This window comes from Lithobates pipiens, unplaced genomic scaffold (assembly GCF_037356315.1).
Source record: "Lithobates pipiens isolate NorthernLeopardFrog02 unplaced genomic scaffold, aLitPip1_a1.2 Scaffold_16, whole genome shotgun sequence".
Taxonomy (NCBI): Eukaryota; Metazoa; Chordata; class Amphibia; order Anura; family Ranidae; genus Lithobates; species Lithobates pipiens.
Window position 1 is genome coordinate 381,236,044 of NW_027507748.1, and position 12,697 is coordinate 381,248,740.

The window sequence follows — 12,697 nt, forward strand, 5'->3', positions numbered from 1 at the left end:
TCCAGTAGACCTGCTTCCTGAACCTCCCTGGGTACAATCCGCAGCAGTCAGTCCTAGGGTCCACTATCTTAGCAGTCCACTTCCGATTCCTATGGAGTGCATCTGTCACCTGGTCTCTGAACTGACAATGGTGTGCTAACGTGTGTAGAAAATACTGGATCCCTACACGTGCATCCAAGTAGAGTTGAATTGAACAGATTAAATAAATAAATAATACAAAAATAAACAAATTTCATCATTTAAATTCATCAGGAAATCCAAAAGAAAAAAAATCTCATGTGCAAAAGTGAATGTATAAGTCCAATCTATAGTGCAAATTTCACTATTCCCAAGTGGCAGGTGAAAATATCCAAAGTGATTTGTGCAAGACTTATTCAAAAATCAGATCTTGTGCAAACAACATGGGGTAACGTACGTGCTCCCCTTCAGTTCCCCACTCACCAGATCCTCATAACCCTGCAGGGGTAAATCACACAGAGTGGGGATATGTCTGGAACGCTTCTCCTCCTTGGTGTATCAGACCCTGGGATATCTGGAATCTTGTGTCCCTCCTGGGGTAAACAGCAATGGATGTGGTTACAACATTCGGGATAATCACCTTCTCCGTGGCACATCAAGGCTGTGTCTTCAAACATCTTTTGGCTAGCATGGTTTAAGTAGAATCCCCTAAACCTGTCCCGTGGTGGCAGTGATACATCGACTCCCTGGGACAAGAAGTGGTTCAGGGCTTTTTGCAGATCTCAGTGGCTTTATTTTGTTGATTTGACAGTGGAAAGGTAGTAGAGATTTGAAGTCTCCCGTATCCTTTCTGAAACCACTGATAGAACCCACAGGTCTGGGATATACAGTATCTCACAAAAGTACAGCCCTCACATTTTTGTAAATATTTTATTATACCTTTGGATACTGGGCCACAGAGCAGTATTCCAACATGATAACGACCCCAAACGCACCTCCAAGACGATCACTGCCTTGCTAAAGAAGCTGAGGGTAAAGGTGATGGACTGGGCAAGCATGTCTCCAGACCTAAACCCTATTGAGCATCTGTGGGGCATTCTCAAACAGAAGGTGGAGAAGCGCAATGTCTCTAACATCCACCAGCTTCATGATGTCATCATGGAGGAGTGAAAGAGGACTCCAGTGGCAACCTGTGAAGCTCTGGTGAACTCCATGCCTAAGAGGGCTAAGGCAGTGTTGGAAAATAATGGTGGCCACACAAAATATTGACACTTTGGGCCCAATTTGGACATTTTCACTTTAGACATTTGCCGGTTAGACATTAATGGCTGTGTGTTGAGTTATTTTGAGGGGACAAATTTACACTGTTATACAAGCTGTACACTCACTACTTTACATTGTAGCAAAGTGTAATTTCTTCAGTGTTGTCACATGAAAGGATATAATAAAATATTTACAAAAATGTGAGGGGTGTACTCACTTTTGTGAGATATTGTATGTGGTCCAGAGGTATGCAAAAGACATCCACTAAGGAATAAAGGGTACCCCTTCATTGTGAAAAAGACTTTGAAAAGGTCTTGGTAGCTTTTGTGGGCTAAGCCTGATGCCAAAAGGACTGAACTCTGGCTTTAAAAAATTGGAGCCTTGTAAGAGTGTGATGCTCTGCATTTAGAGGAACTAGGAGCACCTGGAGAGGAGGGTTCTGAGGAGCGAGTAGCACAGGTGGGGGAACCCGAAAAGGAGGATCAGGGCCACTCTGTGTAAAACCACTGCACAGAGCGGGTAAGTATTGCATGTTTGTTATTTTATATTAAAAAAAACTAAGCTTTACTATGACTATAAAACATTATTTTTGGATTCAGATGGCAAAAATATTTACAAACTAAAAACAATTACTTGCAAATATTATCTTTTTTGTAGATAAAGTGATTTGAAGCCTAACAAATATGATAATAAAAGGAGAGAGATCATCTATACCTAGCTAGGCATATAGTGTATCAAAATAAGTTAATGTGAACTTGGTTGATTTCAATTATTCATTTAATTTACATGTTATCAGCTTTCATCAGGGCCAGAATGCCAAGAATTATACATTTAAAATAAGCAAATACAGTTAGGATTTTGAGAGCTCCTTGACTGCAATTTACATGCAGGCTGTAACTTAGATCAGAGTTTTTCTTTACAAGAAACCTGTACTGAGAGAAATATGTAAACCTATATGCATCTCTGCGTGAAAAATCTTGCTGCCTTTTTTGTGTACAGAAAGCAATGAGAATGATATTGTAAAAATTATTTTATTGAAAATTTTACAATTGAACATTGTCTCCTTCAAAATATGCACCTTGTGAGTGTACACCACGCTTGGTAATTTGTAACTTGGTAATTCCTATTTCCTCTGCAATCATTCTGATAGTGAGCCCTGGGCCAAAAACAGAACAGAATGTGGATGCAGTGAGGTCTGTTCTCAACCGTGACCGACAGCTCACTATCAGAATGATTGCAGAGGAAACGGGAATTACCAAGTCAATTGATCATGAAATTGTGACTCAGTATTTAAACATGAGAAAGGAGTAGGACACCATTTTGGTAGTGTGTATAACATCCAAAGAGCCACTATGCAGGCTCTAAACGGCCATCCCACTTGAAGACTTCCAGGGATGCTATTAAAAATGGAGCATTGTGTACACTCACAAGGTGCATACTTTAAAGGAGACAATGTTCAATTGTAAAAATTTTCAGTACAAGAATTTTTTAAATATCAGTCTCATTACTTTCTGGACACACCTCATATACATGTATGTCTTAATGTCTTAACAAAGATTGCAGTGTCTTCAACAAAGAACAGTGACCATCCACTGTGTGGAACTGAATATTAGTGGCACTTGTTCACCACCACAAATACACTCACCAGATGGGTAACCACGAATAAAGGCAGTAAACACAGCCTCTGTTGCACATCTCCCAATTCATTAGACTCCTTTCACACTGGGGCACTTTGCAGGCAATACAGCACTAAAAATAGCGCCTGCAAAGCACCCTGAAAGAGCTGCTCCTGTGTCTCCAATGTGAAAGCCTGAGGGCTTTCACACTGGAGCAGTGCGCTGACAGGATGCTAAACAAAGTGCTGCTAGCAGCATCTTTGGAGCGGTGAAGGAGCGGTGTGTATACCGCTCCTCCACCACTCCTGCCCATTGAAATGAGCAGCATGGCTATACCACTAGCAAAGCGCTGCTGCAGAAGAGCTTTGCAGGTGGTTAGTGTTGCAAAATTGACAGTAAAGCACCACTGAAATAGCGGCGCTTTACCACCAATGCACCCACCGCCCCAGTGTGAAAAGGGCCTTAGGACAACCAACAGCTGTTTGCTGCGTTTATTCGCAGCTAACTGTCTGGTGAGTGCATATATGGTTGTGGAGAAGCAGTACTGATATTCAGCTCCACACAGCGGATGGTCATGGTTCGTAGACATATATTACGGACTTAGTTTTTATGTCACTTTGGACTATTTGCACACTTGATTATTTGTATATCACTTTTTTTTGTCGTTTTTGCTGTTTATCTCATTTTTACATTTGGAGCGCTGCACCTTTCTATTTGATATATGTTAACGTTTGTATGGTCACCTTGTTGCCAACTGCTCACACCTAAAGATGCTGCCTTATCTTGAGGTTGAACACGTTTAAAGCATATTTGTCAAGCATATGTGTTAGCGTACTGAAATTTACTACAGCCCACACCTGGCAATTTGGTAGAAAGTGATGTCTGATCACTGAGGGAAAGTAGAGTGAGAACATACTTCCTCCTGCCTACAGCAGACTTTACCTCTAAACCTAGGCAAGTCATTTTCCTGCAGAGATTTCTTTTGGATGATAAAAACTGTATATTAAGATGTCAGAAATAATTTTTGCAGATGTAGCAGGTGGTCAATAGATTCACTTTATTATATTTTACTTCCACCAGTAGAAGTATTTCCTCATGTGGAATCCTTGTAAGTTGTAAACTCTTGTTTAATTGAGCTTTAGTGACAGCTAAAATCGATTCTATAACCTATTTCTGAAGCTGCTCACCTACCTGTGTATTGGTAAAATAGAAACCAATGTCAGCATAGACTGGTGGATCCTTATTATAAAAAAAAAAGAGAGGCAGGGAATTGGATCATAGTGCAGCAGATTTTTTCATTTGTTCATCTCTCCTGGGGATATTATAAGATCAGTTAATATTAAAGCCAAATCTATTTTTAGATGACCAATAAAATCCAAAATATCAGTAGGTTATACATAAATAAAGCTAGAAGAAACACTTTAATATCAACACAAACCAGTCATTATGAGCTGCTGACTAGCCTTAATTTGCAGCTTTGTTTACCTCTAATCCAACATTTATGTGTGGGTTTCTTCATCAGAACACTGCTTTTACTTCCCTTCACCAGCTAACAAAAAGAAAAACCGGGAACCGAAAAAAATCTGCTTCTATCTTTTGAACATTTCATGCTGAAAAGCTCAGCAAACTAACACTAGCAAAATAAAGAACATCCAATGCAGTACTTTCTCCTCAGAAAGCAATTAATTTAGTTTGACATGACAGATCTCTTGTAAACCAGTGCTGAGACCTGCTGATAATATTGTTGTCAAAAACTATATATGCAGCTGTTTGAACTATAAATGCCACTTAACAGCGTGCTCTCTAATGACTAATGGCCCTTGGTAGTGGAAACACTATAGAAAATCAGATAGGAAGTTGTACTTTAAGGTAACTAGGGTGTCTAATGGAAAAAGTATCCCGCTCTCCTACTTCTGAGGAAAAGAGCAGGACCAAAGAGCTTTCTCTGGAAGCCTGCAAATGCCCAAGTACCATACAAAAAAAACACTCTTCTAACAATATCATGCTTATTCATCAAGGTAAAGAGCAGTTTGCAAAATAGAGTAGCCCAACACAACAATAACGAATCGCTACTTTTGTTTGTTTACTTTGTGTTACTGTTATTTGCACATTATTGTCGCTCTCTGCATTAAAGTCCACACATACAGCTAAATAAGCACTTAAAGTATTTTCGACTTATCATGATCTTTTTTTTCTTGGAGGGACATAGGATACATGTAATTTATTTTAATATATAATAAAAACTTTTGAACGAGTAATTCAGGTACCTTAGGTTAAGCCTTCCACTCCAATCATACTCCAGAGCATTAGTAGGAGTGGGTCATAAGAACAGAGGAGAGGGACCCATGTCCCCCAATGTACTCCACAAAAAGAAATGTATATAAAGTCAAAATCCTATTTTCTTAATCTTATATTGGGGACACAGGATGAGTAACTCACGTACATGGGGACATCCAAAAGCAGTACAATGGAGGTGGGGGAAACACAGTAAATGCTAACAGCCCCACATGAACAACAGATTAACGGAAGGGCTTAGTAGAGCTCATCGAGCCACCTGAAGAACTTAAAGTGATAATAAACGCAATAATTAACAAAAAATGAATAATAAACAAACATGTTATACTTACCTTCTCTGTGCAGCGATTTTGCACAGAGCAGCACCAATTCTCCTCTTCTCGGGTCCCCGTTGGCACTCCTGGACACTCCCTCCTGCCGAGTGCCCCCAGAGCAAGCAGCTCATTGGCTCACTGCTGTGACTGACAGCAGTGGTCCTCTTGGAGGTACATTGCACGCCACTCCAGAACAGTTATAGAACTTAGAGGATCGTAACCACGGCCCACATGACTGCTGCCCCTGTACCTATGAAATTCTGTACTAAGTATGCAAGTGAGGCTTTTTCCACAAAGGTAACAGGAATTGTTAATGCTGGCTGTAATTTTGTCACTGTAAAACAGCAGGAAGTCCAGAAGGATCATGGTATGGATGCAGCTGTGGAGATGGTGGAATGAATGAGAAGGTCCAGGAGTGGTCTGAAAAATGGTGAGCACATGTGCAGACAACTCAAAGATAAGCTATTCAGAATCAATAGGGGGCACACAGATTGTAAAGGATACTGGATGCCAAATTCTAAAATTACGCTTTGCTACTTCCCTCCACCAGCTCACGCCAAAAAGTGACACAGCCAGCGCTCCACATTTAACCCCTTATGGGACTCCACAGAGCAGCACACACCAGGCTTCCACAAATAAAGGGAAAAGTCCTGACCCACCAAATGGTGATTTAAACATGCCCTAGATTCCCACCCAAGCATGGCAAGCGGGAGGCAATTTGCCTCTATCAGAGAGCCTTTTCTCTCCAGGTGGGCATGCTACCTATGGCGTTTTCAGGGTTCCACCAGGCGGGTGTAACATGCCGTGAATCTTTAAAGCACTTTGCAGCTAACCCACAAGTCACACCAAAGGTGTCTAGGAGAGTTCCCCAGCAGAGCCCAGTGCCTTTATACTGAGCTCCAGATACTGTCATTGAGATCATGGTTACAGCCATTGCAGCATATTGTAACAACTGCTTGTGTGTTGCCTGCAGATTGCGAGGACTGTCTGTTTTTTAACTTACAGTGCCTTGAAAAGGTATTCACACCAATTAAAATTTTCCACATTATTTCATGTTACAACCAAAAATGTAAATGTATTTTATTGGGATTTTATGTGCTAGACCAACACAAAGTGGCACATAATTGTGAAGTGGAAGGAAAATGATTAATAGTTTTGAAAAAGTTTTAAAAATAAATATGTGAAAAGTGTGGCGTGCATTTGTATTCAGCCCCCCTGAGTCAATATTTTGCAGAACCATCTTTTGCTGCAATTACAGCTGCAAGTCTTTTTGGGTATGTCTCTACCAGCTTTGTAAATCTAGAGAGTAAAATGTTTGCCCATTATTTGCAAAATAGCTCAAGCTCTGTCAGATTGAATGGGGAGCATCTGCGAACAGCAATTTTCAAGTCTTGCCACATATTCTCAATTGGATTTGGGTCTGGAATTTTACTGGACCATTCTAACACATGAATATGCTTTGATCTAAACCATTTCATTGTAGCTCTGGCTGTATGTTTAGGGTTGTTGTCCTGCTGGAAGGTGAACCTCTCCCCCAGTCTCAAGTCATTTGAAGACTCTAACAGGTTTTCTTCTAAGATTGCCCTGTATTTGGCTCCATCTATCTTCCCATAAGCTCTGACCAGCTTCCCTGCTGAAGAAAAGCATCCCACAACATGATGCTGCCACCATCATGTTTCACAGTGGTGATGGTGTGTTCAGGGTGATGTGCAGTGTTAGTTTTCTGCTATGCATAGCGTTTTGCTTTTAGGTTAAAAAGTTCAATTTTGGTCTCATCTGACCAGAGCACCTTCTTCCACATGTTTGCTGTGTCCCCCACATGTCTTCTCGCAAACTTCAAATGGGACTTCTTATGGCTTTCTTTCAACAATGGCTTTCTTCTTGCCACTCTTCCATAAAGGCCAGATTTGTGGAGTGCACGACTAATAGCTGTAGTCTCATCCAGCCATCCATCCATCCATGCTCAGCCATCCCATCTATCCCCATCCATAATTAGCAATACTCAGCCATCCATCCTTATCAATACTTATCCATCCATGCTCAGCCATTCATCCATCCTCAGCAATACTCATCCATCCTCAGCAATACTCATCCATCCTCAGCAATACTCATCCATCCATCCATCCTCAGCAATACTCATCCATCTTTAGCAATATTCATCCATCCTTCCAAACTCAGCAATACTCATCCATCCATCCATGCTCCGCAATACTCATCCATCCTTCCATACTCAGAAATACTCATCCATCCATGCATCCTCAGCAATACTCATCCAACTTTAGCAATATTCATCCATCCTTCCATACTCAGCAATACTCATCCATCCATCCATACTCAGCAATACTCATCCACCCTTCCATACTAAGCAACACTCATCCATCCATGCTCAGCCATCCATCCCTAATCAGCAATACTCATCCATGCTCAGCCATCCATCCATACTCAGCAATACTCATCTATCCATGCTCAGCCATCCATCCATAGCAATACTCATCCATCCATGCTCAGCCATCCATCCATAGCAATACTCATCCATCCATGCTCAGCCATCCCTCCATACTCAGCAATACTCATCCATCCATCAATGCTCAGCCATTCCATACACCCCCTGGTATACTCAGCTGTACCCAGCCGTACTCTGCTGTACCAAGCCATACCCTTTCAGAGTAAAGGGGGCTGAATACAAATGCACGCAAAACTTTTCAATTTTTTGTTGTAAAAAAAATGTGAAAACCATTTAGCATTTTCCTTCAACTTCACAATTATGTGCCACTTTGTTGGTATATCACATAAAATCCCAATAAAATACATTTACGTTTTTGGTTGTAACATGAAAAATTTCAAGGGGTATGAATACTTTTTCGAGGCACTGCATGTATTTTAATGAATGCTTGTTTATTTTCCCGTACACTATAAAGATTGCCTGTATATTTTAAACATGGTTTGTTGGCTGCATATTGGACAATGAATGACCAACACACTTCAGCCATCAGCTCTGCTCACTCTGCTCTCTTCTTCAGCACATGTGTATGCAGCAGAGAAGGATTTGTTTACTAACCTGACCCCCTCCCCCACCCTTCTTCCAATCTGAGTGCTGCTGTGTAGGAGATTTGTAAATGCTGTATAATTTCTATTACATTAAGGTAACTTTTAGGTCCAAACAGTCTTTGTAATTGTTTACACTTTGCCACTTACCTCTAGGTTGAAGAGGATGTTAAAGTCAGGAATGCAGACATGCTTATCCTCCATCTTCCTTCGCATATTCTTGATTGCATGTATGGAGGTATCATAGTACAAGTGTGGCTTTCGGCACAAAGGAAAGTCTTTTACCCAGCTACAGCAGATTTCATGAAGCTTACTGAGTACAGCCCGGGCCAGCTTTACAGACTCTAACTCTAGAAAAAGGAAAAATATGTCTGATGTTATTATGTTTACAGACCATCTCTCTGTCTCAATTATACAGCAAAATACTCAAGACAGGTGGAATAATTAGTTAGCATGCAATATTAATAAGTAAACATATCATGGAAGAAACATGTAGGTTACCACTGTTGATGTGATCTTTATCCTAAAATTTTGGTTGTCTGAATGTCATTAATTCTCGGCTTTCAATAATTTTTAAATTCACTCCTAACCCCTAAGATGATAGCCATTATTCCATGGTCACTTTCCATTGCCCACCTTCTCAACATACCTCCCTGGTCCCTCCACAGACAGTATTTCTGAAAGAAACCCCTCTCCGACAGACTCAACCTTACCAACAGATATCCTTACACCCCCTAGCATCACTTCAACAAACATCACTTTTGAGTTGCCCCAAACAAGACAAAATAACCACCTCCCACCTGCTGACTCATATCCCTCCCTGACCACCTCTGATCTCCCTGCTGACAGATACAGGGAGGAAAAAAAGTTTTTTTATCCCCTGTTGATTTTGTATGTTTGACCACTGACAAAAAATGATCAGTCTATAATTTCAATGGTAGGTTTATTTTAACAGTAAGAGATAGAATAGTAACAAAAAAAATCAATAAAAAAAAAGTTATACATTGATTTGCATTTTAGTGACTGAAATAAGTATTTGACCCCTTCACAAAACATGACTACATATTTGGTGGCAAAACAGAGGTCAGACATTTCTTGTAGTTGGCCGCCAGGTTTGCACACATCTCAGGATGTCTTGGCCGAATGTTTTGGGTCATTGTCAAGCTGGAATACCCATCTATGACCCATCAATGGCCCTGTCCATAACCCCTTTGATGCTGTGAAGTTGTTCTGTCCTCTTGGCAGAAAAACACCCCCCAAAGCATAATACTTTCACCTCCATGTTTGACAATGGGGATGGTGTTCTTGGGGCCATAGGCAGCATTCCTCCTCCTCCAAACACGGAGAGTTGAGTTGATGCCAAAGAGCTTGATTTTCCTCTCATCTGACCACAACCCTTTCACCCAGTTCTCCTCTGAATCTTGCAGATGTTCATTAGAAAACTTCAGACGGGCCTGTGCATGTGCTTTCTTGAGTGTGGGAACTTGCGGGCGATGAAGGATTTCATTCCTTCACAACATAGTGTGTAACCAATTGTTTTCTTGGCGATTATGATCCCAGCTGCCTTGAGATCATTGACAATATTCTCCTGAATATTTCTGGGCTGATTCCTTGGCATTCTCATGATCACTGAAACTCAAGATGAGATCTTGCATGCAGCCCCAGACTGAGGGAGATTGACAGTTATTTTGTTTCTTCCATTTGCGAATAATCGCACCAACTTTTGTCACTCTCTCACCAAGCGATGATCTTGTAGCCCATTCCAGCCTTGTGTAGGTCTACAGTGTTGTCCCTGACATCCTTGGACAGCTCTTTGGTCTTGGCCATGGTGAAGAGGGTGGAATCTGATTGCTTCTGTGGACAGGAGTCTTATACAGGTAACAAGCTGAAATTAGGAGCACTTCCTTTAAGAGCGTGCTCCTAATCTCAGCTTGTTACCTGTATAGAAGACACCTGGGAGCCAGAAATCTTGCTGACTGACAGGGGATCAAATACTTATTTCACTCATTAAAATTAAAATCAATTCATAACTTTTTTAGAAATGCATTTTTCTGGATATTGTTCTCTTTCACCGTTAAAATAAACCTACCATTACAATTATAGACTGCTCATTTCTTTGTCAGTGGGAAAATGTACAAAATCAGCAGGGGGTCAAATACTTTTTTCCCTCACTGTAAGCCTCCCAAGGCTCCCCATACACCTTACTGCTGACAGACATCTCTCGCAGACAGACTTAACACTTCAGTTCCCATAATAACTACTACACAGGCCATGCACATTCTATGCAACCCATTACATCCCCTCTTTCCCAGATAGTAGGTATCCTTTACAGTCTGCTTCAGCCCCCTCAACTGACAGACACTCTCCTCCCACACATACTGCACACTTCATACCATCCTTCCTACACCTACTACTTGCTGTCATACTCTCTACATTTCTCTTGTTATATGCTTGCCTGCCATCACACCCTCTGCACTCCTTTTGGGCGCATACTATCTGCTGTCATATCTCCACTGTATATGCTAGCTGCTGTCATACCTTTTGCACTCCTCTCCTATACATACTGCCTTATATCAAACCTTCTGCACTCCTCCCCTGTACATTCTGGTTTGCTGTCATACTCTCTGAACTCCTCTCATGCACATACTGCCTGCAGTCTTAACCTTTGCACTCCTCTCCTGCACATACTGCCGCCTTCATACCTTCTGTACTCATCCCCTGTAGGAACTGTCTGCTATCATTCTTTCTGTAAATACAACCTATTGCCATACCTTCTACAACCTCCACACACATGCACACACACTCATTTTACCCACTACAACAGTTCTTAAACATTATTTCAAATATTGCCAATGTTGCTAACTTTTGCACGTGCAGATAAAGAAAATATTCACTGCCTCTAATTAAGTTCTGCCCATGTTTTTTACGGAAATAAGTGCAATGTCTGTACAATTATTATTATTATTATTATTGTACACTATTTATATAGTGCCAACAGTTTACGCAGAGCTTTACAATGTATGGGGGGGGGGGGGGGACACAACACAATTACAGTACAATACAAAAGGTATAGGAGTAACTTAAAGAGCTTAAATTCTAAAGAGAGGGGGTGGTGGTACAAAAGGTAATAGCTGCAGAGAATGATTTTATGTGGGGGTGGCTCGGGGACAGTTGTTAGGTAATGCCGGCCATACACGGTTCGAATTTCGAAAGAATTTTCTTTTGAAAATCGTATCTAAGAATTTTTGTATGAATTTTGCACCATTAGTGGGCTGCAGCAACAGACGATTTTCGTGTGGAAATAAAATTTGAGGAATCGGACATGTTGGAAATTTTTTGAAAAACAAACGAATTTCTAATCAATGATGGGAGAATCGTGCGAGAAATATAATAAGAAAAGAAAATTTACGGAGAGAAAAGAAGATTCCCAGCCAAGAAAATTATTTTCTGTAGCAACATGAGGTGAAATTGAAGGCTTGGTCGGCCGAATTTAGAAAATCAATGGTGGCACCATCAGATCACAAAAAAAAAAAATGTCTGCTTTTGAAAAGAAAATTTGTTCAAAATTCGACCATGTATGGCCTGCATTAGTGTGGGATAGGCCTCACTGAATAAATGAGTTTTCAGGGATCTCATAAAGGTGAACAGGGTAGGGGCTGATCGGACAGACTGGGGCAGGGAGTTCCAGAGGATGGGAGAGTACAATCATTTTATCAACTATTCTAGGGACTGCTGCCATATACTAGTTACTACAGTCTAGATCTTCAAGTATGAATAAGGCCAATGTACTATTTGCACTCCCAATAGATATACATAGACATTGCCTAATTTTTATGTATGTAGTGTTTTCCTTTTCCTTACTGTGCAAAATAATTGTTTGGCTGCAATAACTTATTGAATCTACAGCAAAATAGGGGATCACCTGTAATGTGTTTTTGAAATGTTGCCAACTATGGATGTTCTAACTTGCTGCATATCTGTTAAGGGTCAAAGGACTCTCAAATTAAAGCAATAGGTTCAGCATAATAACCAAGAATTTACAGAAGGGGGCATGACATGAAAATCCATGTTATTTCCTTTATTATAGTGTAATGCTATAATTGGGACCCAATCAAAGAAGCTTGCACATCTTGTAAATTATATGACTGGACAGGACACAGCCTCTTGTGTTTGTTGACATCCAGCATTGCCAGTTCACACTCTCTT

At 40.7% G+C, this 12,697-nt stretch overlaps 1 protein-coding gene across 1 annotated transcript in view; it reads right to left on the minus strand.

Moving 5' to 3' along the window:
- Window positions 1-12,697, minus strand: part of PPM1E (protein phosphatase, Mg2+/Mn2+ dependent 1E) — a 436,341-nt gene that overhangs the window by 180,430 nt on the left and 243,214 nt on the right. The window contains exon 3 of the mRNA XM_077482226.1: window positions 8,642-8,841. Coding sequence (XP_077338352.1) covers window positions 8,642-8,841 — 200 coding nt within the window. The remainder of the gene's footprint in view (window positions 1-8,641; window positions 8,842-12,697) is intronic.